The sequence below is a fragment of the Trichosurus vulpecula genome, chromosome 1 (genome assembly GCF_011100635.1).
Source record: "Trichosurus vulpecula isolate mTriVul1 chromosome 1, mTriVul1.pri, whole genome shotgun sequence".
Lineage (NCBI taxonomy): Eukaryota > Metazoa > Chordata > Mammalia > Diprotodontia > Phalangeridae > Trichosurus > Trichosurus vulpecula.
This window is the reverse complement of record NC_050573.1, coordinates 39,801,899-39,828,001: the sequence shown is the minus strand read 5'-3', so window position 1 is coordinate 39,828,001 and position 26,103 is coordinate 39,801,899. Positions and strand designations below refer to the sequence as shown.

General features: G+C 42.0%; 1 protein-coding gene across 2 annotated transcripts in view; it reads right to left on the bottom strand.

Annotated features, from left to right (window-relative positions):
- AACS (acetoacetyl-CoA synthetase) overlaps positions 1 to 22,797 on the bottom strand; it is an 86,276-nt gene extending 63,479 nt beyond the window's left edge. Inside the window, exons 1-4 of one of the 2 annotated variants that reach the window (XM_036740770.1) lie at positions 22,360 to 22,797; positions 12,264 to 12,367; positions 11,333 to 11,453; positions 3,551 to 3,664 (exon numbers count right to left, since the gene is read on the bottom strand). In XM_036740770.1, the coding sequence (XP_036596665.1) occupies positions 3,551 to 3,664; positions 11,333 to 11,453; positions 12,264 to 12,367; positions 22,360 to 22,492 (472 nt within the window). In that variant the 5' untranslated portion in view covers positions 22,493 to 22,797. The remainder of the gene's footprint in view (positions 1 to 3,550; positions 3,665 to 11,332; positions 11,454 to 12,263; positions 12,368 to 22,359) is intronic. The other variant, XM_036740771.1, reaches the window with a different exon arrangement.
- Positions 22,798 to 26,103: the final 3,306 nt, after the last annotated feature.

Genomic DNA, 26,103 nt, shown 5'->3' with positions numbered 1-26,103 from the left:
CGGAGGTGAGGAAGATGGTCAACATTCTCTTATAAAGTCAAACTAAAGAAATCCAATTTTCATTCAGTTGTATATGTTAAGAAAAAACCAAATGGTTCTAAGTTAATTTTCCCACAGTCTCCACAGAGCTTTCTGATTTACAACTTTGTCAGTTATAACCTTGAGAACTCGAAAAACCGTCAAATGCAAGTAAGCTGATAGAGCACAATGCCCTTGAGCCCCTGTCTTTTCTCTGCCCTCAAACAAGTCCTCTCAATCCATTCATCTAGAGGGAAGTTCTCTATCCAGTATTCCCCAAGAAACTATGCTTCTTTACAAATTTATTTCATCCTTTTTCCTTACACACAAGTTATTTTTCTACCCCTTTCAGTAACCAAACAGTTTGCACAATGTATTCCTTACAATCTTTTTCCACACCATAAATATTTGCAGTTCTTAACAAATTAAAAATAATTACTAATAATAACAACAGCTAATACTTACGTAGTACCTACTATGCGCCAGACACTGTGCTAAGCATTTTACAAATACCTCATCTGATCCTCACAACAACCCCGGAAAGTAGGTGCTGCTATTATTCCCATTTTACAGAAGAGGAAACTGAAGCAAACAGAGGTTAAGTGACTTGCCCAGAGCCACAGAGTTATTAAGTGTCTGGGAATAAATGTGAACTCAGATCTTCCTAACTCTAGGCCCAGTACTCTGTCTCTGTGCCACCTGGGTAGGAATGGGGATGCAAATAGCATATAACAAAAAAAAGGTCAAATATTTGATATAATAGACAAATTTTATATCAGATCAATACAAAACAAATTTTTCTCACTCAAGACAATCAATATAGGCAAAAATACAAACACAGCAATAATACATGTTGACAAAAATAAATACATGAGAACAATATTCTATAAGAGCACATATATGCAATACATACATATATAAGAGTTCATAAACAAATAAAAAATTTCCATAGCAATGAATTATATAAAACAGAGCAAAATGCAAAATGTAGCTGCACATAAAGATATATATTCACCATTACAGAACTGTGTTTGGTTATACTAGTAATCACCTCTTCTCTGTAACATTTTATAAATGAGCTATGAAATATGTGAATGAAATGGAATATTACTGGATAAGAATTGATGATTATGAAGAATTTAGAGAAGAATGGGAAGATTTATATGAACTGATGCATACGGAAGTAAGCCAAACCAGAAAAACAATATACACAATGATAACATTACACAATGATACAACATAAATGGAAAAAATAAATAAATAAAACTGAATGTTATGTTATAATGACCCAGCTTGGCCCTGGAGAAGAATTGAGAAAATGTATCTCTATCCCTTCATTGTGAAGGTAAAGGAAAATGGATAAGGAAAATTGTACATACTATCACATATGGCTAATGTATTAGTCACAAAGAACTGGTTTTTTTTTTCTTTCTCTATAACCTTTATTATAAACGAAGAGGGTGAGGGAGGAATGGGACTTATTTAAAAACAATGCAACGTTAAAAGAATGTAAAGAAGGGAGAAAGGAAGAAGAGTAAGAAGGATGGAAGAAAGAGGAGAAGAAGGAAAAAAGGGAGGGAACAAGCATTTCTTAAAACACCTACTAGGTGCAGGGCACTGTGCTAAATGCTTTTAGTAAATTTCTTTTCATTTGATCCTCACAACAACCCTGCAAGGTAGGTGCTATTAGTATCCCCATTTTATAGTTGATAAAACTGAGTCAGAGAGGCTAAGTGACTTGCCCAGTGTCAGAGACAGTTAAGTGTCTGAGGTCAGATTTGAACTAAGATCTTCCTAACTCCAGCACTCTATCCACTGAGCCACCTAGATGTCTCTAATAGTAGGCAATTTTAATTCATTTAGTTATTATATTTATAATTAATTTAATTTCAGTAATAATAAAATTTTTAATGAGTTCTAAACCAGCATTGCCTTTAACTGCCACCTCTCTCTGCTTTGTCAGGAAATCAAGTGTTACTGTGGTTTCTAGGCACTTTTGGTTTCTTCATTGTTGTTATTGCTTTACATCCTTAAACTTTCCTAAGAAATGATGAGAATCAATCAATCAACAAGCATTTCCTATGTGCCAGTCATAATTCTAAGTGCCAGAGATTCAAAGACAAAAAGAAAACAATCTCTATTTACATTCTATTGGAGGAATTAACATCCACATACTATATGCAAGATAAATTTATTAGAAGCAGGGCCCTAGCAGCTGGAGGACTCAGGAAAAGTCTTACGCATGCTTACATGAACAGAGTTTTGACGGAAACAAGGGATTCCAAGAGGCAGAGGTGAGGAACAAACCCACTCTACGCATGGGGCAGCCAGTGCATAGACAGAGACGGGAGACAGAATGTCTTGGGTAAAGAACTATAGAGAGCAGGAAGGGAAATGTAATGAGCCTCGTAAACTGAGCCGGGTTAGAAAGGGTTTAAAAGGCAGAAGAATTTGTACCTGAGTTTAGTAGTAATTGTAAACAACTGTTTACTGAGCAGGGAAGTCAATATGGTTAGACTGACCTTTGCAGCTACATGAGGGAGGGTAGTTAAAAACAAGGCACTCTGGGAAGGGGAGCAAGTTGCAGCATCACCCTAAGACAAGAGGGATCCTGAGAGGCAGAGGCAAGGTGGGTGTGCACCGAAGGCATGTGGGACAGCCAGTGGGAAGGCCAAGAGAGGGAGATGGAGGCCTGGGTGTGAGGGAGAAAGAAAGCCACTGACATCCATGGATATACAGTGACTTAAATGGAATCATCATTCACTAACATCTGTTGACTATTACTACATGCATGACACTGATCTAAAAAGTGCCCTACATGTTCACCAAGTAGAGAGAAAAATTAATTATTCCTACCTTCAAAAAAGCTCCAAAGAGCCAAGAACCAAAAAGTTCTACTTAACACCATGAGGTCAATGTCCTTAGGCTTATTAGAGGCAAATCCTATAGTCACAAAAGTGTCAAAGGGTGAGAACTGGAAGGAAATTTAGAAAAATAATCTAATCCCTGACTTTTGTAGGTGAGGAAACCCAAGGACCAAAGTGGAGAAAGACTGGGACAATGTCACACAACTAATTAATAGGAAAGCCAGGACTAGTCCTCTAATCTTTTGAAATGACAAATAAGAGCTCAGAGTCTAAGTGAGCAAAAACATCCTCAAACAAGTTAGATTTTGTCATCTGCAAAGGCAAATAATATTAGCATTGGTCTTAAAGTCAGAAGCCATGGGTCCAAGAACCAACTCTGCCACTAATTAACTACATAAACTCAAGCAGGTTCTCCCCCAACCTAGGCCACAAATTCCTTCACTGTAAAATAAGAGGACTCTGACAGATGATCTTCAAGGTCCCACCCAAGTCAACTATTCAGTGATCTACAGGCTGACCAAGCAGAATGCAGCAACACTGTTCTCTCCATAAAAATAACATTTCTGCCAAGACTGAAAGCCCATTTAGTAAGAGTTTTTTCTGGGCCCTGTGCATCTCATCCTCAGTACTGGCCCACTTGGACCACAAGCACATGGGATACTTACCAACCACCCTGTCTCCTGTTTTCACTCCGATTTTCCTCATAGCTGCAGCATACAAAGCCACACGTTGTCTTAACTCTCCAAATGTCACCTTTACAATTTCCTCTTTGCCTTCCCCTGAAAAGAGAAGAAGAGGTTAATCGTTCATGGACCACCAGAGAGAAGTATGCATCTGCCAAAGAGTTATAGGATAGACACCCAAACTGTACAGAGAAACATACTCTCTTGTCCTAGCTTTTCACAGGCTATGATCATATGACTTCAGTCACCAGTGTTCTTCTGATACAGTAAGAAAAACCTCATTTTAAATAAAAACTGTTTCTAATAAGCTACAAGAAAATGTTAGTCTATCAAAAGGCTTGTATGTACTTAGGAAACTCACTATTTAAGAAAAATCAGTAATAAATGCTTCAGCAAGAACAAATAAAACATATCTTTGATACGCACTGATATTAAAGTATATCATTATAGTTGCCTAAATTGAGGTATACAAGTCTTCTCCTTGGTTATCAGGGAAATCTTCTGTTTTATCACTTCTCAGTAAAGCATTCAGCGCAGTGCTGAGCATTTTGGAGAAACTTAATAAATGCTTCCTTCCTTCTCTCCTTCCTTCCCTCCTTCCTTCTTTCCTTCCACATTACCAAGACAATCACCTTCTATTGAGTAAAAAATGGTCAGTACCTTAGAATCCTCCAGCTCCAAGATATCATGAGCCTCCAGCTGCTGCTTATATAAACAGAGTTGGTGTTTTATTGCATATTATTTTTGCACCACTCACTGGACCATGAAGGCAATGAACAGTTCATGCAATTTCAATTTATTTGGAGGTATCAGAGGCTCACAGGATTATACATGGAAAGGATTAGATCTAATACAGCCATAAGAGCTCAGAATAGAACTTTGTGAGAACGAGAACAGAGCTACGGAGATTAGTAAGAAACTCAGACAAGGGTGACACCCAAAGAAAACGAAGTTAATAAAATGGCCAAATTCAGAGTCTTCTTTTTACTTTCTCCTGCTTAAAAGGAATTCGTAAGGTAGGGCCCATCTGGTCTATGGACATTCATAAATTTTAAAATGGATAGGAGTTAAGGGGTTTCAATGTTTAAAAAAAAAAGAAAGACAAATTCAACAAGCTCAAGGTATATGAACACTATATCCCACACTCTAAAGGGAAGTGAGAAAAACAAATATTAAAATGGTTGCCAGTCCCCAGGTAAGATGATGGTGCCAGCAGCCTGGTATTACCGGCTCAAGAGCACTTTTATAATCATTTCAAAGATCCAGAGGTTTACCAAAAGCGGGGAGGAGAACACCCTGAAACCTGCGTTCTTCAGGATCAGAAAGGCTGAAAGGTAAACTTTTGGATCTCTGATTCTTAAGTAAATCTCACAGTGCCCAGAGGCTGTTACTGTCCTTTCCTTTTTATTCACTCTCTCAAATGGACAGACAGACTGCCAGAAGGGTTAAACTTATCTTGCCTGGTTCCAGAAGGCAAAGATAGTAGCAAAGGGGGGAAGGGAGAGAGATTGGAAGATTTAGGCTAGACGGCAGGAAGGACTTTCTAACAACTCATCAGAGCTGTCCAGAAGAGAATGGGTTGCTTTAGGCCAGAGCAAGCTTCCTTTTAATCCAACTTTCAGAGGACAGAATGAATGGCCACTGAACAGCCATATTGTAGAAAGATTTTCATCTAGGTATGGGTTAGGCCTTTGAGTTTGTCACTCTGAGATGCTGCTATTTCTATAAAACAATTGTCTGGGTTAATTCCATCAAACAGAGAGATTAAGTACCTATATATGTAAAGCACTGTGTTAGACAATGAGACTAGACAACTACATGTTTGTTGACTTGAATATAAAAATTAAGTACCAAAGTGTGGAACACTGTGCAAAATCCCCTTTCCGCTCCAAATCTATAAGCCGATGATCCCTTACCCTCAAGGAGCTTAGAGTCTAATACAGGGGTACATGTATGGAAATCAACACAAAACAAAATGGAACATGATTATTGTATGAGAAAGGTACTACCCAGAGTAATGCATCTAAGTTAGCAACACTCAGCATCTAAGATTTCCCCTTCCAGTCTTCATACACAATAGATTATTCACTATACATCACTGGCATACATCTGAAAGAATGATGTGCCAGCTGAATCCTGTTCTTAATCACTAGGGATTTACATTGTTCTTTTAAAAATCCCAATGAACCTTTGCAAAGCAAATAATTCTCTCCTAATCTGTTTTATAAACCAGAATCAAATACATCAGGTTTGCTTAAAGCAACATGCACCTGAAGCTCCCTTCCTAAACCACTATCTTGGTGTGGACTGACTTTGGGGCTTAGTAAACCATGGCCCTTAGGCTAGAATGAAGAGCAGAACTGCCAAGTAGGACAAATCAGGAGTCCTTTCCCGATGCTTCAGAACACTTTTCTTAATCCCATAATGAATATGTTCACAGGTGTAAATATATGTTGTTGTTGTTTTTAAATCAAGTTTTTAGGATGGGCTACATGACTGGATTGCCTCAACTGCCTCAGCAATGTTGCTAACAGCTGCTGTGGAGGCAAAGGACCAACAACATGAGCACACAGGAGGGCTGCTAGCACAGTTCTTTGATCTGCTTTTCTAAGGAAAGCAACTTTAAGGGGTTTACAATCTTACTTTAATTAACACACATGTATCATTCTCTTAGCTCAGGGGAAAAGTCAGCATCCTGAACTTCACAGAAAACACAAAGAGAAATTACAAGCAGAAATTGTATAAACAGCAAAATAACACAAATCAGCAGACAGGCTGTCTGCCCAAGCAATATATAAACAATTACTAGAAAGAGAAGGACCAACATCTGGGTTTTAAAGGGGGGGGGGGTGCAGCTCCTTGACAGCTACCCAGAGTCTCCACACCAACACTCTTCCAATGAGTGTGCCCCCAAAAACAAAATGCCAACCTCAGAGCTCATATACCCTGTTCAGGACCCTGGGGCTCAGTGTCTAGTTAGCAAAAAGGGGTGTGGGAAAGACCTTTAATCACCATCACCCCATCATATCCATTGTTTCCAATCAATGACTCTTGATTCAAAGACAAGACTCAGACACCTGATTGTCTCCGTGCTGAGAAGAACTCCAAAACAAAAGACCTCACTTTGCTTGCCATTACATTTGAAAGGCAAGACTCTTCAAAGGTACTTGATTACCTCAGTGCTGGAAAGCACTCCAAAACAAAAAACAAAAGGTCCCACTGTACCTGCCAGATGCAAACAAAGGCAAGGCTCATTAAAGGCACTTGACTGCCTTAGCATTCCAAAAGAGAAAACAGCAAAAAAGTCCCACCCTGATTACCATTACACTTCATTTTAAACAAATCTCAATATAGTAAAGTAGACATCTGGAGGCTGTGATTATGACAATCTCATATATCCAAAATAAGATCCAGAAAGAAAGCCAAAAAAAGCCTCCAAATAAGTATCACAAAGGCCACATACTAAAATTCATGTAGTTTTACTCACAAAAGAACCTGTACTCATGGACTACTAACTCTTATTTCACATGGAATTTTAACAAGCCTAATTATTTAGTTTCCTTTCAATTTCTATTTTACCTTCTGGTTCTAGAAGATCAAGGCAGTTTTCCCTGATTATTTCTTGAAAGACGATGTCTAGGCTCTTTTTTTGATCATGGCTTTCAGGTGGTCTAATAATTTTTAAATTATCTGTCCTGGATCTATTTTACAGGTCAATAGGTTTTCCAATGAGAGAGTTCATATTGTCTTCTATTTTTTCATTCTTTTGGTTCTGTCTTATAATTTCTTGATTTCTCATAGAGTCATTAGCTTCCGTTTGCTCCATTTGAATTTTTAAGGAATTATTTTCTTCAGTGAGCTTTTCTACCTCCTTTTCCATTTGGCTAATTCTGCTTTTTAAGGCATTCTTCTCCTCATTGGCTTTTTGGACCTCTTTTGCCATTTAGGTTAGTTTATTTTTTAAGGTGTTATTTTCTTCAGTATTTTTGGGGTCTCCTTTAGCAAACTGTTAACTCATTTTTCATGATTTCTTGCATCACTCTCATTTCTCTTTCCAATTTTTCCTGTACTTCTCTTACTTGATTTTCCAAATCCTTTTTGAGCTCTTCCATGGCCTGAGACCAATTCATATTTTCCTTTGACTTCATCTTTAACTTTGACTTTGTCTTTGACTGTTGAGCTTTGACTTTGTCGTCTTCTTCCGGTTGTATGTTTTGATCTTCTTTGTCACCAAAGTAAGATTCTACAGTATGAGTTTTTTTTCACTGTTTGCTCATTTTCCCAGCCAATTACTTGACTTTTTAACTCTTTGTTAAGGTAGAACTTTGCTTCCAGTGTGGAGGGTGGACTGTCCCAAGCTTCAGGGGTTTTATATACCTGTTTTCAGAGATACTTCTAGGGACCTGTATATTTTCCATTCTGTCAATGTAGTACTATCAAAGGAGAGGTGTCTACTCCTCTCCTTTAAGAAGGATTCCCTCTCCACTGCAGCCACAAGCTCTGCCATGTCAGCACTCTTCTTCACTCCCGGACTGCCACCTAGGACCAAGACCCAGATCCAAGCAGGGTAAAGCAAGAGATTCCTACCTCAGCACCAGCAAAGAGATCCCTGAAATCCGCTCTTGTGGGCTGCTTGATCCCCCCACCATCTGTGGGCTGAGAGCTCCAGAAGCAACTGGCACTGCCACCTCCGACCCTCCAGGGCTAGGGCTACACTGCATTCCTCTCTCACCCAGGTCCTGACAGACCTTTCCTACTGACCTTCTAAGTTGTCTTCGGTGTTTGTGGGTTGAGAAGTCTGAAAACAGCCACAGCTCCCAGTAATTCAGTTCCCTGAGACCTGCTCCTGGTTTGCTAGGTGGGTCCTGCTCTGTACTGATGCAGCTGTGCTCCTCTCCCAGCCTGGTGCAATAGACCTTTCCTGTCAACCTTCCAAGCTGTCTTGGGCTGGAAATTTGTTTCACCCTCTGTCATTTTGTGGGTTCTGCTGCTCTAGATTTTGTTTAGATTTTTTTACAGGTATCTGGAGAGGTTTGAGGGAGAGTTCAAGCAAGTCCCTGCTTTCACTCTGCCATCTTAGCAGAGTAATTATTTGACTTCCAAGCACACAGCAGACTAGATACAGTAAATTATAAGAGGGAAGGTGGGAAAAAGACAAAAACTACCACTGATGAATACTACGAGTGCAGCAAAAATGTTCAGATCTCACTATGAGGGAGGAGACAGAAAAACTGTTAGAACCAAACACTCAAGTAAAAAGGTTAACTGGTTAGGGCCACTTAATATGGGGCTGAATAGCCCTACATAGCTCAACAATCCCAAATGACATCAATGTATTAAGGCATAATATAATAATGTTAGTGATAATAATCCCCTCCATTTATGTTGCGACTGCAGGGTTTACACAGTGCCTTCCTCACAACCAGCCTGTGACTGAGGCTTTTCAGGCGTCAGCATCCCCATCTTACAAATGAGGAAAATGCAGCTCAGCAAAGCCAGAGAACCTGCCCAAAGTCACACAGCCAGAAAAGGGCACAGACAGGCTACAAACCCATGGCTCTCCAGCCTCTATGTTCAATTTCCCTTCCCCTGCACCAGGTTGCCCTTCAAGCAAGCAAATGTTTTCAACATAATGTAAGCTTTGCCACTTAAAGAAGTGAGCTTTGGTCATCTAAAAAAGCTGACCTATTTGGAACACTGTTAACATCCTAGGGAGAGAGTGGGCAGTGCCAGGTGGCAAGGGGGGAAGAGCCGAAGAAGCACCTTGAGTTGGGCAAAAAAAGATTGCCCTGGAGCTGCCAGAACAGCTGGAGTGGACGTCACACTGCACAGTCACTTGGGTCCAGGTATTTTTTAAAAGGAGAAAAATAACGGAAAGGTAGCTAGTATACTCCTCCAGGACCAAATCAGACTAAATGAAGCAGTGACAAAGAGCATGTGGTAAGCACAGAGAGGTTGGCTGAATCCCAGGGAAGCAGGCTAGTTCTTGCCCTGGGGGCGCTCCTAGGTTATTCCTCCCCTCTGTCACCACTGTAGGGGTCTGTCATTCATACTGCTCCAGAAATGGAAGATTAACAGTGTAGTCAAATCCAGGCTAGCAAGTATTCTCTATCTGAATTAGACCAGCTGAGCTACTACCAATTTCTGCTCCCTAGAAGCCAGCAGTATAACATACATTCCCTAACAATATTAGATAAAATTTCAATGTATGTAAAAGTCCAACCTTACAAAAATAAATAAATAAATAGAAATGATTATTTACTTCATAAAAAGAGTAACCACAATTTCTTTACAAGACAGTGCATTTAAAAATTATTTGTGCATTTAAATTGCATTTGAAAATTATTTGATTTACTCAATTTATCAGGAATATAACTATTAAAATAAGTTGATACATACCTGCACATTCTATTTTCTAAAAGAGAAAAAAAAATCCGATGGGAAAATCACTGGGCCAAGTTTTGGTAGACTTGAGTCCTAGCTCTCCACTGCCACAACTAACTGGATATGTATGAGCTCACTCCAGTAACATGGAACCCCTGTACTGCCACCTCTTCATCTATAAAGTGGGAGTGAGCTTCCCACTGATGTCTCAGAAATAATGAGAACATAATGAAAATCTTTTAGCAAGTGAATAGGAGATAATGAGGGTCCAAATAAAATACTCTTCTTTTCCCCAAATGATAAATGGTAAAGGGATATGAACAGACAGTATTCAGAGGAAGAAATCAAAGCCACCTACAGTCATTAGGAAAAATGCCCTGCATCACTAATAATTAGAGAAATGCAAATTAAAACAACTCTGAGGTACTATCTCACATCTATCACATTGGCTAACGTGACAGAAAAGGAAAATGACAAATGCTTTTGTTGGCAAAGTTGTAAACTGGTCTGACCAATCCAGAGGACAATTTGGAACTATGTCCAAAGGGCTAGCAAACTGTTACCCTTTCTACCCTTTGACCCAGCAATGCCACTACTACATCTATGCACCAAAGAGATCAAAGAAAAAAGAAAAGTCATATGCACAAAAATATTTATAGCAGTTCTTTTTCTGGTGGCAAAGGAGAGGAAACTGAGGGGATGCCCATCAACCAGGGAATGGATGAAGAACTATGGTATATGAACATGATGGAATACTACTGGGCTAAAAGACATGATGAAGGGGTTGGTTTCAGAAAAACCTGGGAAGACTTGTATGAACTAACGCAAAGTGAAGTAAGCAGAACTAGGAGGATAATAACCTTCCCAGTAACAGCTACATTATAACAATAAATAACTGTGAAAGACTGAATAACTCCAAAACAATTAAAACAATTCCAAAGGATTCATGAGGAAAGCTATCTACCTTGAGAGGCAGAGCAGATGGACTCAGAGCGTAGATTGAAGCATATTTTTTACTCTTTTTCTTTTTTTCTTTTCAGAACATGACTAATGTGGAAATATGTTTTATATTACTTCGACTGTATAATAGGCACTGTAATAATTGCCTTCTTAATGGGGAGGGGATAGAGGGAGGGAGAGAATTTGGAACTGAAAAAAATTTTGTATTAAATTTAAATTAATCTTTAAAAATACCATCCTCTTCTTGCTAAAAACTAACAAGATCTCTGCTAGACTGGACCGCCTGAGCGTCTCCTCTAGTGCTTAGCACGGGACTCTGCACACAGCAGGTGCTTAATAAATGTTTGCGGTACTGAAATGTTAGCTTGGGCACTTGCAACATGCACAGAAGAGAACCTGAAATGAGGAGTAAAGACTCACTTGCAGCATACAGGGCAATCTTGTCATTTTCCTTGTGTTTCAGGAGGTTTTCAGCATAATTCAGACGACTGCCTTTGAACCACTCGGGCACGTCAGCAATTCCCTTCGACATATCAACAACCTGGAGAAAATGATAGTGCAAACTAAGAACCAGGAAATCATCACAGTTGTGTTCTAAGCCATCCAACTAGAAAACTAGCCAGCTCACTGACCCAAAGTACTCTTTGAAAGCATTTTAAATGTGTTAAAGCTTTCCCAATAGACTTGAAATGAAAAGTAGACACTAATGCCATGCATACTGGATTTTCTCCATTTCGTTTGGAGAAAATCAGCCAACTTCCCAAGTGAAAACATCAAAGGTAATCTAGAGCAGACTGAAATGCTAAGGTCTACACTCAGTGTCCATGAGACAGCTCAACATAATTTTCACTGAAATTCCATCCAATGTAGCTTCTTCAGTAACCCACAAATTTGATATTTTTACCAAAATAAACAAGGATGTAAGTTTATTGGTGTTTTGCATGCTGTTAACTAACCATATCTCTGCACCACACAAAACAGATGAGGAAGTACGGCAGGGGCTGAACCTGGGATTTTACTGGTGTAGGGAACTTTCAGTGTGGGAATTCCCTCCACCAATACAGATCAGCAACTTTTCTTCACCTTAAGTGTCTTAGAAAGTTGACTGGGAGTCTAAGAGGTTAAATGACTTGGCTATTCTCACACAGTGATTATGTGGCAGCACGAAGACTTAAGTTCAGGTCTTTTGGACTCCAAAGCGAGTTCTCTATTCACAATATCGCATGGTGACAGGCAGAATAAGCTGTGAATAACAGGCCTCCTTTCCTCAAGACCCCTGGTATTTTGTAGTGTAAAGAGCTTTGTAAAGTTATCTACCTGAAGGGTAAAAACCTAGAAACGATATACTCACCTCATCATACATACGAGAGAAGATAATTCCACTGAATTTCCAGAACTCTGCCCAGAAATCTGAGTATGACTCCACCGACCACTGATACAATTCATTGTAATTGGCTAAAAGTAAAGAAATTAGAATCACAAATAGGTAACGTTTCATAAGAACAATTCAGCATTGCAACAAGGTGCTTCATTTTTATTGGGAGGCAGTTCATGCAATTACACTTTTGGAGAGTGCTAGTTAAGTAAGAAAGAGATTTGGGAACAAAGAAAATCCAAATCAAGATTCCCATAATGGATAGCCACTATTCAGAGTCACCGAGTAGTGACTATAAGAGTAGTCTATTATTTCAAAGGTCAACAATTAGCACTTGGATAACAGTACTCCATGTAAGGAGAAAGAAATTGGTAGAACTTAGGTTAAAGTGAATAGAATATTAAAATATTAAAATAATAAAATTAAATAATTAAAAATTAAAGTGGAATATTAAATAAAAGTTAAAATGGAATATTAAAATAAAAATTAAAATGAAATATTAAAATAAAAATATTTAAAAGAAAATATAATGCAAAATAAATGGAATACCAGTTCCATTCAAATACATCAGGGCCAGGCACCAGCACTGAATGAAAGAGCCTTTCATTGGCTTCAATGTAATCTCTTGGAAATCCTCTGGTAATGCCACTATACTAAGTCACTGACCAAGTTCATGGTTATAATGACAAACAAACTGCACTTAAGATTCCCAAGACTTGGGACTGAGGTCTAGCTCTGACTATTACAATATGTGCTTAGGCCCTTAAACTCCCTGGGCTTCAGGTCCCCCATCAATGAAAATTAATTAACTTTACTTCCCAGGGTAGATATAAAGAGAAAATGAAAGGCTTTCAAAACCGTAAAGCACCACACATACATATATATGTACAACTACTCATCACCCCTCCTCCCCTATGAAAGACAAGCTCATCTGTTTCCAAGGTACTCAGGGCCAAGAGGCCTGACAGAACTGGATCAACTTGTCTTTAGAGAATGAAGAAAGAGCTCAAACACAACAGGACAAGATGAAGCTCTCTAAAGCTCTGCAGTGTCTTTGGTCCAACTAGAGCAGAACGTGCTCCAAACTGGAATATATTCTAAGAAATCTCATCCTCAATCAGAAAATATCTCCAATTAGTCACAGGAAAGCAGAAAAGGAAAAACGTCTAGTCCTAGGCCAACTCCTCTGTCCATTTAATCAATCAAGTACATATTTAATCCAAACTGTGTGCTCAGCCTTGTGCCAGAGGGTGCCTGTGGACCCCAAGGGAATGTGTATAGCCTGCTCTGGACTGCTTACAATCCAACTGAGAAGAAAAAAAAGGAAGATCCCTGAAACTATTAGGAAGCAATAAACAGCACATGATTCGTGGGCAAATACTAATTTACTACATCAGTTTCATAGATACTCCCTTTACCAGCAGAGACGCCAACCCTTCCAATGACTTGCTTATTAAATCTGCCTTTGATACCAAACTGGGAGTGATAGTTAATGCACTGGATGTCGGGATTCTGAAAGCTCTTGACATGCTAGAACAGTGGATCAGATCAAATAAGATGATATTTAACGTGGATAAAGTAAATACATACATACAAGTGTAACCAGAATTGTCTTTGTTTTCTTTGAGTGACTCAATTTATCTCAGTGAGCTTTACTAGGTGCTAAGCCCCAGGCCCAAACCCCATTAGGTGTTAATGTAATCCATGTGGACGTGAACATCCCAGGGTCCTAAGGGGAGGGGCCAACTCAAGAACCAATCACCAGAGCCTGAGCTCTGGTGATTCAGATGATGTCTGATGATGTCTAAAGCCCTATAAGAAGGGAGGACAGAGCTATTGGTGCGGGGCTCTGGAGATGGTGTTGATGAGGAGACTCCGGGCAGCTGTAGCTAAGGAGCCCTCCAGCTTGTAAACCCGGATGTTGAAACTTTGTTGAACTGTGGTAACTGTCTGTTGGGACTTGAATCAGACAAAGTCTATTGATGTCTGTAATTTGCATTTTGTTTTGAAGTTCAGGGTGCTGGTTTTTTTCCCCTGAACTAACTGAATGATATTTGAATTAAAAGTAAGCTTGTCAACCCCTTCACCTTGCTTTCCTTAATTAAGCAGATCGAAAGAACCTGTGCTGTTGGCAGCTTTCTGGGTGTTGGCTGTGGGTGAATCTTATACCCCCACAGAAGCTGCCAGCCAGGTTGTTGACACAACAAGACAGAGCAAACAGAAGGTAATCTCAGAAGAAGGGAGGTGGGAATGGCCTCTTGCAGAAGGCAGGACTTGAGCTGAGTCCTGAAGGAAGCCAAGATGAGGGAGAACATTTCAGGCATGGGGACAGCCAATGAAAAGGCACAGTCAGCAGACAGTGTATCGCATAAGGAATAGCAAGGAAGCCAGGATATCTGTATCACAGAGGTGTGGAGGGGAGTAAAGGATAAAAAGACTAGAAAAGTAGGAAGGGACCAGGTGGCAAGGGGCTTTAAATGCCAAATGAGGTTTTAAATTTGATCCTGTAGGTACCAGGAAGCCAGGGGAGTTTAGTAAGTACCACAGATGCTGTAAAGGCAAAGACAAAAAGATCGGATAACAGACTGGATATGTGGAGTATGTGAAAGTGAGGAGCTGAGGATGACGTTGAGGATTCAAGGCTGAGTGACTAACAGGATGGTGATGCTCTGGACAAATAGTAAAGTTGAAAAGGGGAAGGGCTTGGGGGGGAGGAGAAGGAAAAAGTTCTGCTTTTACATTCCTACAAAATACCCAATTTTAAATGTCCAAAAAGTAGTTGGTGACATGGGACTGGAACTCAGGAGTTTAGGGCTGGCATATATGTATCTGAGAATCATCTGCAGAGATGATAAAACCGAACTCATGGGAGCTGATGAGATCAACAAGTCAGATGGCACAGAGAAGGAAAAGAAGAATGTTCAGGATGGACTCTTGGGGTCACCAAGAGTTTGTAGGTGTGACTTGCAAAGGAACCTGAGAAAGCACGGTCAGGCAATTAGGAGGTGAGTCTCTAGGAAAAGAGCACTGTCACAAAACACCTGAGTAGAGAATACCTAGGGCCGCTAGGGGGCAGCATAGTGTACAGAACAACAAGACTCCTTCCTGAGTACAACTCTGGCCTCAGACACTGACTAGCTGAGTGACGCTGGGTGAGTCACTTAACCCTGTGGGACTCAGTTTCCTCCTCTGTAAAATGAATAAGCTGGAGAAGGAAATGGCAAACCACTCCAGTATCTTTGTCAAAAAAAAAAAAAAACAACCCAAATGGGGTCGTGGAGTCAGACACAACTGAAAATGACTGAACGACAAAAGAAAATATCCAAGACTAGATGGTGTCAAAGGCTTCCATGAAGTCAAAAAAGATAAAAGACTGAGAAAAGGCCATTAAGATTTGCCCATAAAGAGGTCACTGATAAGTTGAGAGAGAACAGTTTCAGTTGAAAAACAAGGTCAGAAGCAAGGAGAGCTATGGAGGGCAGAGAAGCAAGTGAGAGGAAAGAAGTACGGCAACTGGTGTACAGAGTGTGCTTTCTTGGAGATTTCAGCTGGGAAGGAGAGGAGAGCTATAGGCCACGGCTATGGGGGAATGGGCAAGTCAAGTGAATGATTTTTAAGGATGGAGGCAAGGATAGCCAACTATATATAGGACAGATACATGGGAGGGGAGGAGGCTTCCTCAGCGAGGGAAGCCTTAGCAAGTTATCTTGTGTGACACTTCACAAGGTTAGAAAGGGGCCTATGCTGACCCTTGTGCTATTAACATTTTTATCAATGGTCAAATAATATAAAAAGGTACTTTTCAAAGGAAGAAATCCAAGCTATCAACTACCATATAAAAATGATTCAAACCACTAATAATTACAAAGATGTAATTAAAACAAATCTGCAGTTGTAACTCGCACTTCTAAGATTGGCAAAGATGACAAAAAAGAAAAATGACAAATGCTGGAGGAGCTAGAGGAAAACAGGTTTGGTCCTCCCTGCTCTGTTTGCTCAGCCATTCTGATAGCAACGTGGAACCATATTCCAAAAAGTCACCAAACTTTGCGTACCTTCTGACCCAGCAGTACCACTACTGGACTTAGCCCTAAAGAGATAAAAGGAGGAAAAGGCTATACATATTAAAGAAAAATGCATTACAGGTCTTTTCATGATGGCCAAAAACTGGAAACTAAAGGAGTGTCCTCCTATTGGGGAACAGCTAAACAAGTGGTGGTATATGAATGAAATGGAGTATTACTGTGTCATATAAAATAATGAAGTGGACAGTTTCAACAGAAACTGGAAAAACCTCTATGAAGGGATGCAGAGGACAGTGAACAGAACTACGACAATAGTTTGTAAAACAACAAGAACATTAAAAAGAAAAACAACTTTGAAAGACTGTAGAACACTGATGAATGCAATGACAGGCCGCAAGTTCAGAGGCCTGAAGATGAAACACACTAACTCGCCTCCTGCCAGAAAGGCGACGGACTTAAAATGCACAGTGAAACACACATCTTTGGGCTTGGCCAGTGGAGGAATTTGTTTTACTACCCATATTTGTTATGATGGGTTTATTTATTATTTTTTATTGTTAAATGGGGGCAGCGGGTGCAAAAGATAGTATCTGAAAGAAAAAATAACATTTCAAATGTCGATCAATGACTTGGATAAAGGCATAAAGGACATGCTTACTAAATTGTTGGCTGACACATAGCCAGAGGAGCTAAAAGCCAGGATCCAAAAAAATTTCAACAGGATAGAATATTGTGATACCTTGAAAGTTAAAAAAAATAGCTTCACAAGTAAAAGACAAAAGAAAAATAGTTAGATCCCAGTATGCCTAAAAAGATCTAGAAGTTTTAGACTAGACTACAAGGTCAATACAAATGAAGTAGAAAAAGAAACTGAAATTGGAAACTGAGGGCCCAGGTTTGAATCCCAGCTTGGCTACTTCCTTCCTGTCACTTAGACCTCTCTGGGCCTGTTTCCTCATCTATAAAAGGAAGGGGTGGGTTTAAATGGTCTCAAAGGTTCCATCCAGCTCTGGATCCCATGATCACGTGCACCAAGTAGAGAAATGAGTGAAGTCCTGGCTGCTTCATTTTAAGAAGAACCTGTGGCATTAATGTAGTTCGAATGAGGCTACAGATTCCAAGAGCACCCCAAGATCTATACAGCACAAGGGAGTCAGCAAAGACAAAGTGAACCAATACAGTGTTGTTGAGAGGAAACTATCACAATAAGAAGGAGCAGACAGAGAGGATGGAAACAGGTCAGGCTAGCTAGGATTCCTGACAGACAAGGGCCCTAAACTACATAGAGACCTAGTGGTTTTTACAGGGTTCTTAACTGGGCCAAGCAGCACTAGAAATTGTGGAGGGGCTGGAAACCTGGACCTGGTACACAGGTCAAGGTTTAGGGACTGGTACTGCTTCTTGGGGGGTTGGGGAGGAGGAGGTTTCTCAGGAGGTGGGTTACTCTAAGCTCTACTTTGATAGGGTAATTCAGAAGATCTGAGCCTCCCAGGTAAGCTACAGATAAGCAGAGTAGTATACACCTTTCCCTCAAATAGACTGCATGGTTAAGCAGGCAAGCATCCAAGTGCAGAAATAGGATGGCAAAGGGTATTTAGATTTTGTCATATGAGGACCAGTGGAAGGAACTGAAAGTGTTTGGCCTGGAGAAGACTTAAAAGGTACTTAACAGCTCTTCATGGCAAGTACCTGAAAAACTGTCATGTAACAACAGTTCAACTTAGGCCCAGGGTCAAAATTAGGTGCAATGGGTACAAGCCACCAAGAGGTAAATTCAACTTGATATGAGGTAGAACTTTTTAGCAAGCTGAGCTTCCCACAAGTGGAATGCTCTGCCCTGGAAGACAGTATGATGAAGCTAGGTAGCACAAGAGATCCAAGTCAGAGTCAGGAAGACCGAGTTTAAATCCCACCTCAGACACTCCCTAGCTGTGTGATCCTGGGCAACCTCTGCCTGCTTCAGTTTCTCCATCTGTAAAACAGGGCTGATAAAAGCACCTGCCTCACAGGGTTGTTGAGAGGGTAATATGAGATGATATTTATAAAGTGCTTTGCAAATCTAAAGCCTATGTAAATACTAGCTATAATATTCTCATAGTGCCTCCTCATTCACTGGAGGTTTTCAAAGGGCAGTCCTCCTATTTCAGGAAAGCACCAATCTGCCTACAATCTTGTCTCCTGCTTTTCTGTACTGTCTGCACCATTCATTTGACATATAGCACTTCCTACCTAATGCTTTTGTGTCTATTTCTATCTACAAATTCTATATACAGCCCTCCAAAATCTGGCTCTAACCCACCTGTTCAGCCTTCCTATCCCTCCCCTTCCCACACTCTCAATTCCAGCCAAACTCTCCTACTGGCCATTCCCAGAAGATGGCACAGCTGTTATCCATCTCTACCTTTTAAAATTCTTATCTTCCTCCAAAACTCAACTCCAGTGCCCCGAGAAGGCTTTCCTGATTTCTCCCACCTCCTTAAATGTTTCTCTTTTCTCCAAAGCTCTTCTTTGCCTCCATTACACCCTGCCCTGTATGTTCATCCAGGTATGGGTGCATCTGGCCTGGTAGAACACGATCTATTTGAGGGAAAGGTGTGAACTACTCTGTGAACCTCTAGCCCCTAGGACACTGCCTAATACATACTCCAGGTTTATCCCCCACAATGCTATCTCCACTATGAACTAGGGGTTCAATGTACATCTGTTGATTGCTGAATAGGGAAAAGAGGTCCATCTTGCCACAGTTTTCCAAAGAAAAGAGTACTCTTAGGCTAGTCTCATTACATGGGCCCCCTAATTACATACATACACTTCCCCTACAGCACCCCAAAGAATCTTCACTGTCAGACACATATGCTTAGCTGGAACATTTTTGGGGAGGAAAAAAGTTGAGACAATGCACTGACAGCAAACCAGACTTAGGTTAGGTAAATGAAAAAAAAACTATGACTGCATGGGGTGTGACAAGTCCTCTCCTTTGACGTGTCACTGAAACAAGCATCAGCAATAGAAGGTGGAGCTTATGGCTCTTAGGAGTCTTACTAAGGTATCCCATCCAGAGGCAGAAAGAGTCAGGTCCTGCTCAAAACTCTCTCCAGAAAGGGATGACTAAGATTTATATTTCCCATCATGGGCATTCATTCTTAGCAGAATATAAACTTCTTGAAAGCAAGAATTTTTTCCCCTTTTTGTTTCTGTAGCACAGTGCCTGGCACAAAGTAGGGACTTAATAAATGCTTTTTGATTGGCAGTAGGTGCATAATAAATGCAGTATTGAATTCAAGTTGCAGAACAAATTTCATTAGAGGTCCAAGACCAATTCTGGCCTACCTTCCAAATCTCCCACCAATAAAATTAATTGCGACTAAAAATGCAAATTGCCTCTTGGATGGAGTAATACATTAAGCCCTAACTTCCAAGTGTAAATTAGGTAAATTAGAGAAAAAGGTTTAGAGCAAAGATCCCTGCTAAGGGAAAGGCAGGTTTGGGCAGGACCCCGCAGCTTGGGCTTCCCTGCCCCCAATACCAAGAGAGGAAGGCAAGAGATGTGAAGGGAAGAGTCTGAAAAGGGGAAAAAAAAAAAAAAGGCCACCAGAATGAGCTGTGAGCAGTTGTTTTAGCTAAACATCATTTCCTTTACCATTTCAGCCAGAATAGCTGACCACACACAGGATGGGTCCTGGTTCTCTAGCTCTAAAAAAGACAAAATGAGGATGGTACAGAAACCAGAATGGTCTAGATCAGAGGTATCAAACACCAGGGACAACTGGCCCCCACTCCCGAGTGTGGCCAGAACAAGATTAAAATGTAATTTGGAAATATTTAATAAAATAAACAAAAATACAACAAAACACAAATAATATTACATTTTAAAATTAAATCATTATGCAGCCCACAAGGATCCTTCTGTACAGATTAGTGGACCCTCTTTTCTATTAAAGTTTGACATCACTGGTCTAGATTCCAATGTTATGAGTTTCCATTGTGAGAACTCTTCAAGCAAAGGCTTGAAGCAAGAGATAATGGGGAACAGTGGCACCATCCTTGCAAGGCCCTATATTGACTCAGAAAACCACTAGTTAATTACATTATCTACCTTGGACTGTATTTTTATTTTGTTATTAAACATTTCCCAGCATCATTCCAATCTGGTTCAGGCAGCCCTGGGGAGCTCTGATGACTTCTCAGCTGCAGAATTCCTTCTCTGATAGGAATAGGGCTCTTCCAAACCTGACCCTCTAGGGATCTCCCAAGTATATGATTCTAGGGCCCAACTTCCAACTCCAACCAGCAGCAGTGTCTAGCATATCCCCACCCCAACGGGTGGTTGGGAAAGTACTCTGTCTAGGTAGCCCACCCCTTCTCTTGGACTTGGGAACCTTGAACCACACTCGGAAATGGATGGGAGAATCACAGGGGAACATGAATGACCATGCCAATGGTATGTGTGAGGCAACAGAGTATGATGGAAGGAGAACTGAATTTGGAGTCTAGGGACCCATGTTTGAATCCTGCTTCTGCTATTTAACCTGGGGGACCCTAGAGAAAGCTCTCTTCCCCTCTCAGGGACAGTTTCTTCCTCTAAAAATGAGGGGTTCTCTCCCAACTATAAATCCTATGATCCTTATGGACTCCATATGTAATAAAATGGAAAACATGGCTGCAAAATCAGGGGCTGGACTAGAATGGATCATTTCAAGCTCTGAAATTTAATCACTCTAAAGCAGGTGTGGAGAACCTGCAGCCTTGAGGCCACATGTGGCCCTCTAGGTCCTCAACTGTGGCTCTTTGACTGAATCCAAACTTCACAGAACAAATCCCCTTCATAAAAGGATCTGTTCTGTAAAAGTTGGACTCAGTCAAAACGCCTCACTCACGGACCTAGAAGGCCACAGGTTCCCCACCCCTGCAAACGATTCTAGGTCCAGAGTGACAGGCAAGTCTGGATAAGAAAGCACATCTCTGGAATGTCAGAGATCATGGTAAGACCACTTCATCTGACAGAGAAGGAAAACTGAGGCTAGAGCACTTCTCCCACATGTGCAGAAAGACTACACACACACACATTGTTCTCTCTCTCTCTTCTCAGGTCCAACCACCCAGTCCTAGGCACAGCCTCCACACCCCTTCCCACCAAGAGCAGGTGACCAGAAAACGGTCCCTCTAGCAGTGGGAAAACACTAAGGCACAGAGACGTTTCCCCACCACTATCACCGGGGTACAAAAAGCCCTCAGCCTTCCGTGCCAAGGCACGCCTTTTAGGGGTTGTGGGCACGGCCGGAGAAGGCTACACCTTCCTAAGGAGGGGAAACAGGCACCTTGACGTGGGACCTTGGCCGCCTGAGGATTAGGGGGGAGGGACCCGCGGCACCAAAGTCGGGGCCCCTCCTGCTCCATCCCTCCTTCACTTATTCAGCACCAGGCACGGGAGAAGCCGGGGGGGAGGGTACTTCCCTCCCAAAAAAACTCCCAGGGCCCCTTAACGGCCAGCCTGTCCTCACCACTGATTGTGCCGACAAAGAAGGGAAACTGAGGTATGGGCACGCTCATGCGGCTGCCACTCACCAAGTGCCCGGGAGAGGGGGGAGGCAACTGTCCCTGTTGACATGTGCACTTCCTCCCTCCACGACTACGGTTTGGAGAGGGCCGCAGGAGGAGAAGCCGAGGCACCGGGCCAACGTCCCTCCCGGGACATCCGCCCGTCCGGGGCCCCGGGCTCCCACTGCTGCTCACGTCAAGGGGACGGGAGGGGAAACCGACGCGGAGTCAGTGTTTCTCAGACACACCCTGTCTCTGGTTCCTCCCTCCCTGCACACTGGTGAGGGAGGAAACCGGGCCATGAAGTGGTATTTTTCCACACACACCTCCTCTCCCCAACCCCTCCCTGCACTGTGACGGGAGGGTAAACTGAGGCACGGAGGAGGGCTCTCCACCTACACCACTCGTCCCCTCGGTGACGGGAGGGTAAACTGAGGCACGGAGGAGGGCTCTCCACCTACGGGGAGGGTTGAGGAGTGGGCCCCGCCCCCCCCGGCCCGGCCCCTCACCCAGCGCGGGCCCGCGGCCGCAGCGCACGGCCGCCCGGAAGAGGTCCATCTGCGCGTTCCTCTTGCCGTCGGGCTCCCACATCACCTGCGCCTCCATGATCTCCTCGTGCCCGGCCCGCGCCTCCTTGGACATGGCTGCGGCTCCGGTGCCGGGCCCAGAGGCCGGGTCTGCGAGGGTCGGGAGGAGGGCGGGGCGGCCGCGGCCGGGGTCGCGCGCCTTCACTCCCTCTCACACCGCCCCCCCTCCCACGAGGACCCAGGAGGGAGCGCTGCGTGCGCGCGGCCGAGCGTACGCGCGCGCGCCCCGACCGGGCCCCCGCGCCGGCTTCTCCCGGATCTGGGCAGCGGCAGCGGCGGCTGCGGAGCGGAGGGTGCTGGGGAGGCGCACGAGGGCAGCAGGAGTCGCACGAGCCGAACGAACGTCCCAGAGGGAAATGAGACGGGTCCTTCCGCCGCCCCAGTCTAAGCCTCCCCTCCGCCCCGCCCCCAAGGACCTCTGGCTCCGCCCACTGAGCTGCTGGCTCCGCCCTTTAACGGCTACTGAGAGACTTAGAAGAGGCGTAACCTTCCGCCACCTGCCTGCCAGGGCAGGAAAAAGAGTGCCCCCAAACATCTAGCCCAGCTCTTCCCAGCCGGGCTCCAGGAGGCCGGTCAGCCGGGAAGGCCAAGGATGCCCTTCTCGGCACATTGTGTCCTAGCTTCCCGGGGGAAAGAATAAGAATTCTCATGTCTAGAGCACCTTCCAAAATTAAACAATTCACGTTTATAAAATAGATTAGTCTTTATTAATAATAATAGCTAGTGTTTATGTAGCACTTTAAGGTTTACAAAGCGCTTTAGAATTATCTCATCCTGTAGCTGAAGACCCGGATGCAAGTCTCTCCCCCCCTCCACCCCGAAACATACTAGCAATGCGACCTTAGACAAATCACTTAACCTCCATCCTTCTCAGTGACTTCTTCTGTAAAATGATAATAGCCCCTCCCTCCCAGAGTTGTGATGATTAAATGAGATATTTGTGAACCTTAAAACGCCACAGAAATAGTAGAAAACCTCCAAGGGTTGTTGTGATTTTAAAAAGAAATATATGTAAAATTTGTACCTATGCCCAAAGGGCAATCAAATTGTGCATGCGCTTCGGTCCAGCAATACCACTACTGGGTCCGTATCCCAAAGAGATCAAGAAAAAGGGAAAAGGACTCACATGTACAAAAATATTAATAGCTGCTCTTTTTGTGGTGGCAAAGAATTGGAAATTGAGAGGATGCCCACCAATTGGGGAATGGCTGAACAAGTTGTGGTATACCAATGTAATAAAATACTGTTGTTCCATAAGAAAAGATGAGCAGGCAGATTTCAGAAAAACCTGGAAAGACTTACATGAACTGATGCAAAGTGAAATGAGCAGAACCAGGAGACCATTGTACACAGTAACAGCAACATTGTATGGTGCTGTACTTTGAGTGATTGAGCTCTTCTCAACAATACAAGGGTACGAGACAGTTCCAAAGTACTCATGATGGGAATGCTATCCACCTCAAGGGAAAGAACTGAGGGACTCTGAATGCAGTTCAAAGCATACTATTTTCACTTTCTTATTTTTCTTATGTGTTTTTTTTTCCCTTTTGGTCTGTTTCTTCTTTCACAACATGACTAATATGGAAATATATTTATATGTATGTATATATAATGTATATGTATACATATATGTGTACATATACGTGTGTGTGTGTGTGTATATATATATATATATATATAAAACCTATATCAAATTGTTTGCCATTTCAGGGAGGGAATGGGGAAGGAGGGAGAAAAATTTGGAACTCAAAAAAAAATTTAATAAATATTTAAAATTCTCTTTACATGTAATTGGAAAAATATAACTTATTTTTAATATTTTATATTTAATATTTAGTATAATATCAATTACTACTTGGCATAATGTTTAAATTACGTTTAACATTTTAAATAAAATTTATTTTTAAAAGAAGAAAAAAGAAAATATGTGTAAAGTGCTTTGCAAAGCTTAAAGTACTATAGAAATGCTAGTTATTATTATTAGCAATAATGTCGTGATGGTAAAATGAGAAAATATGTGTAAAGTGCTTTGCAAAGCTTAAAGTGCTGTAAAAATGCTAACTAGAAGCAGCTAGATGGCTCAGTGGACAGAGTGCTGGGCCTGGAGTCAGAAAGCCCTGAGTTCAAATTCGGCCTCAGACACCTACTAGCGGTGTAACCCTGGGTAAGTCACTTCACTCTTTGCCTCTGTTTCCTCATCTGTAAAACAAGCTGGAGAAGGAAATGGCAAACCACTCCAGGATCTTTGCCAAGAAAAGCCCAGATGATGTCACGAAAAAGTCGGACACCCCTGAACTAGCTATTAGTAGTTACTCTCCTAAGACTCCTTAAAGTGCAGAAAAGGTGTATGGGTAGAGGCAGTTCCCTCCACAAATGAAATCATAGACCCTGGGCCCTATCCTTAAAATTTACAAAATCACCACCACCCCTCCCTGCTTAGCAGCCTCGAATTGTTGTGAATTACTTTACCATTACATTCATATATCACAACTTGTTCAGCCATTCCCCAATTGATGGGCATCCCCTCAATTTCCAATTCTTGGCCACCACAAAAAGAGCTGCTATAAATATTTTTGTACATGTTGGTCATTTTCCCTTTTTTATAGTCTCTTTGGGATTCAGACCCAGTAGTGGTATTGCTGGGTCGAAGGGCATGCACAGTTTGATTGCCCTTTAGGCATAGTTCCAAATTTTACATATATTTTTTCTTTTTTTTTTTTTCATCACAACAACACTTGGAGGTAAGAGGTATATAATTACTTTATATTCCCATTTTACAGAAGAGGAAACAAACCCACGAGGCAAAAGTGCCTAGCTCAATGGATTGTAAGGAAAGTGTTTGGAGACTTACAGCATAGTAGATACCTGAGTTAACTTTCACTACCTGTGTGACCTTAGGCAAAGCACACCCCATCTGGACCTCATTTTCCTCAGAGCCAGGAGGCTTTCTTCCAAATGTTGGCCAAGGAAAGCATCTCTTATCCTCTGAGCTGGTCTTATTCAACAATTCAATTCAGCAAACACTTGTTAAGCCCCGGTTGTATGCAGAACTCTATCCTCCAGATAAAACCAAGTCCCTAACTCCACAGAGCTAATCTGGACTGGAAACGGGTGGGAGGGAGGGGGAGGGGAGGATTGGGAGGGGAAGGTGGAGGAGGAAGAAGTAGCCAGTGCTTATAATTATAATCCATAATGATAAGTGACTTGTTGTAAGTAAGGGGGATTTTGTTATTCTTTTTAGGGGATAGTTTCAAGGATCCTAGATAATAGTTCCCAGGACCCTGGCTATAAACAATTCCACCACGGTTACGCAGTGAGATATGAGGGGTAACATAGTGTGATTTTTACTACGCTTGCACCAAATGATGCTATTGCTAAATTTAACCTGTGAGGCTATTGCTGGCAATATGCCTGCTTTATCTGTTGCCCTATAAAGCAGGTGGGCACTGGTCAGTGAGTGGAGAACCCATTTGGAATTTGGGCAATGCATAGAGGAATGCATGTACCTGCCTTGATCAGCCTCCATCAAGGCTTAGGGGGAACCCGTGGGGAATATGACAGTGTAATCCTTCGTGTGCCTCAACCGGTCCACATTGAGGCTTGAGGGGATTTAAGTGAGCACACAAGCTGGAATGCTGTGCCTGTCTCAACTGAACCCCCTTCTCA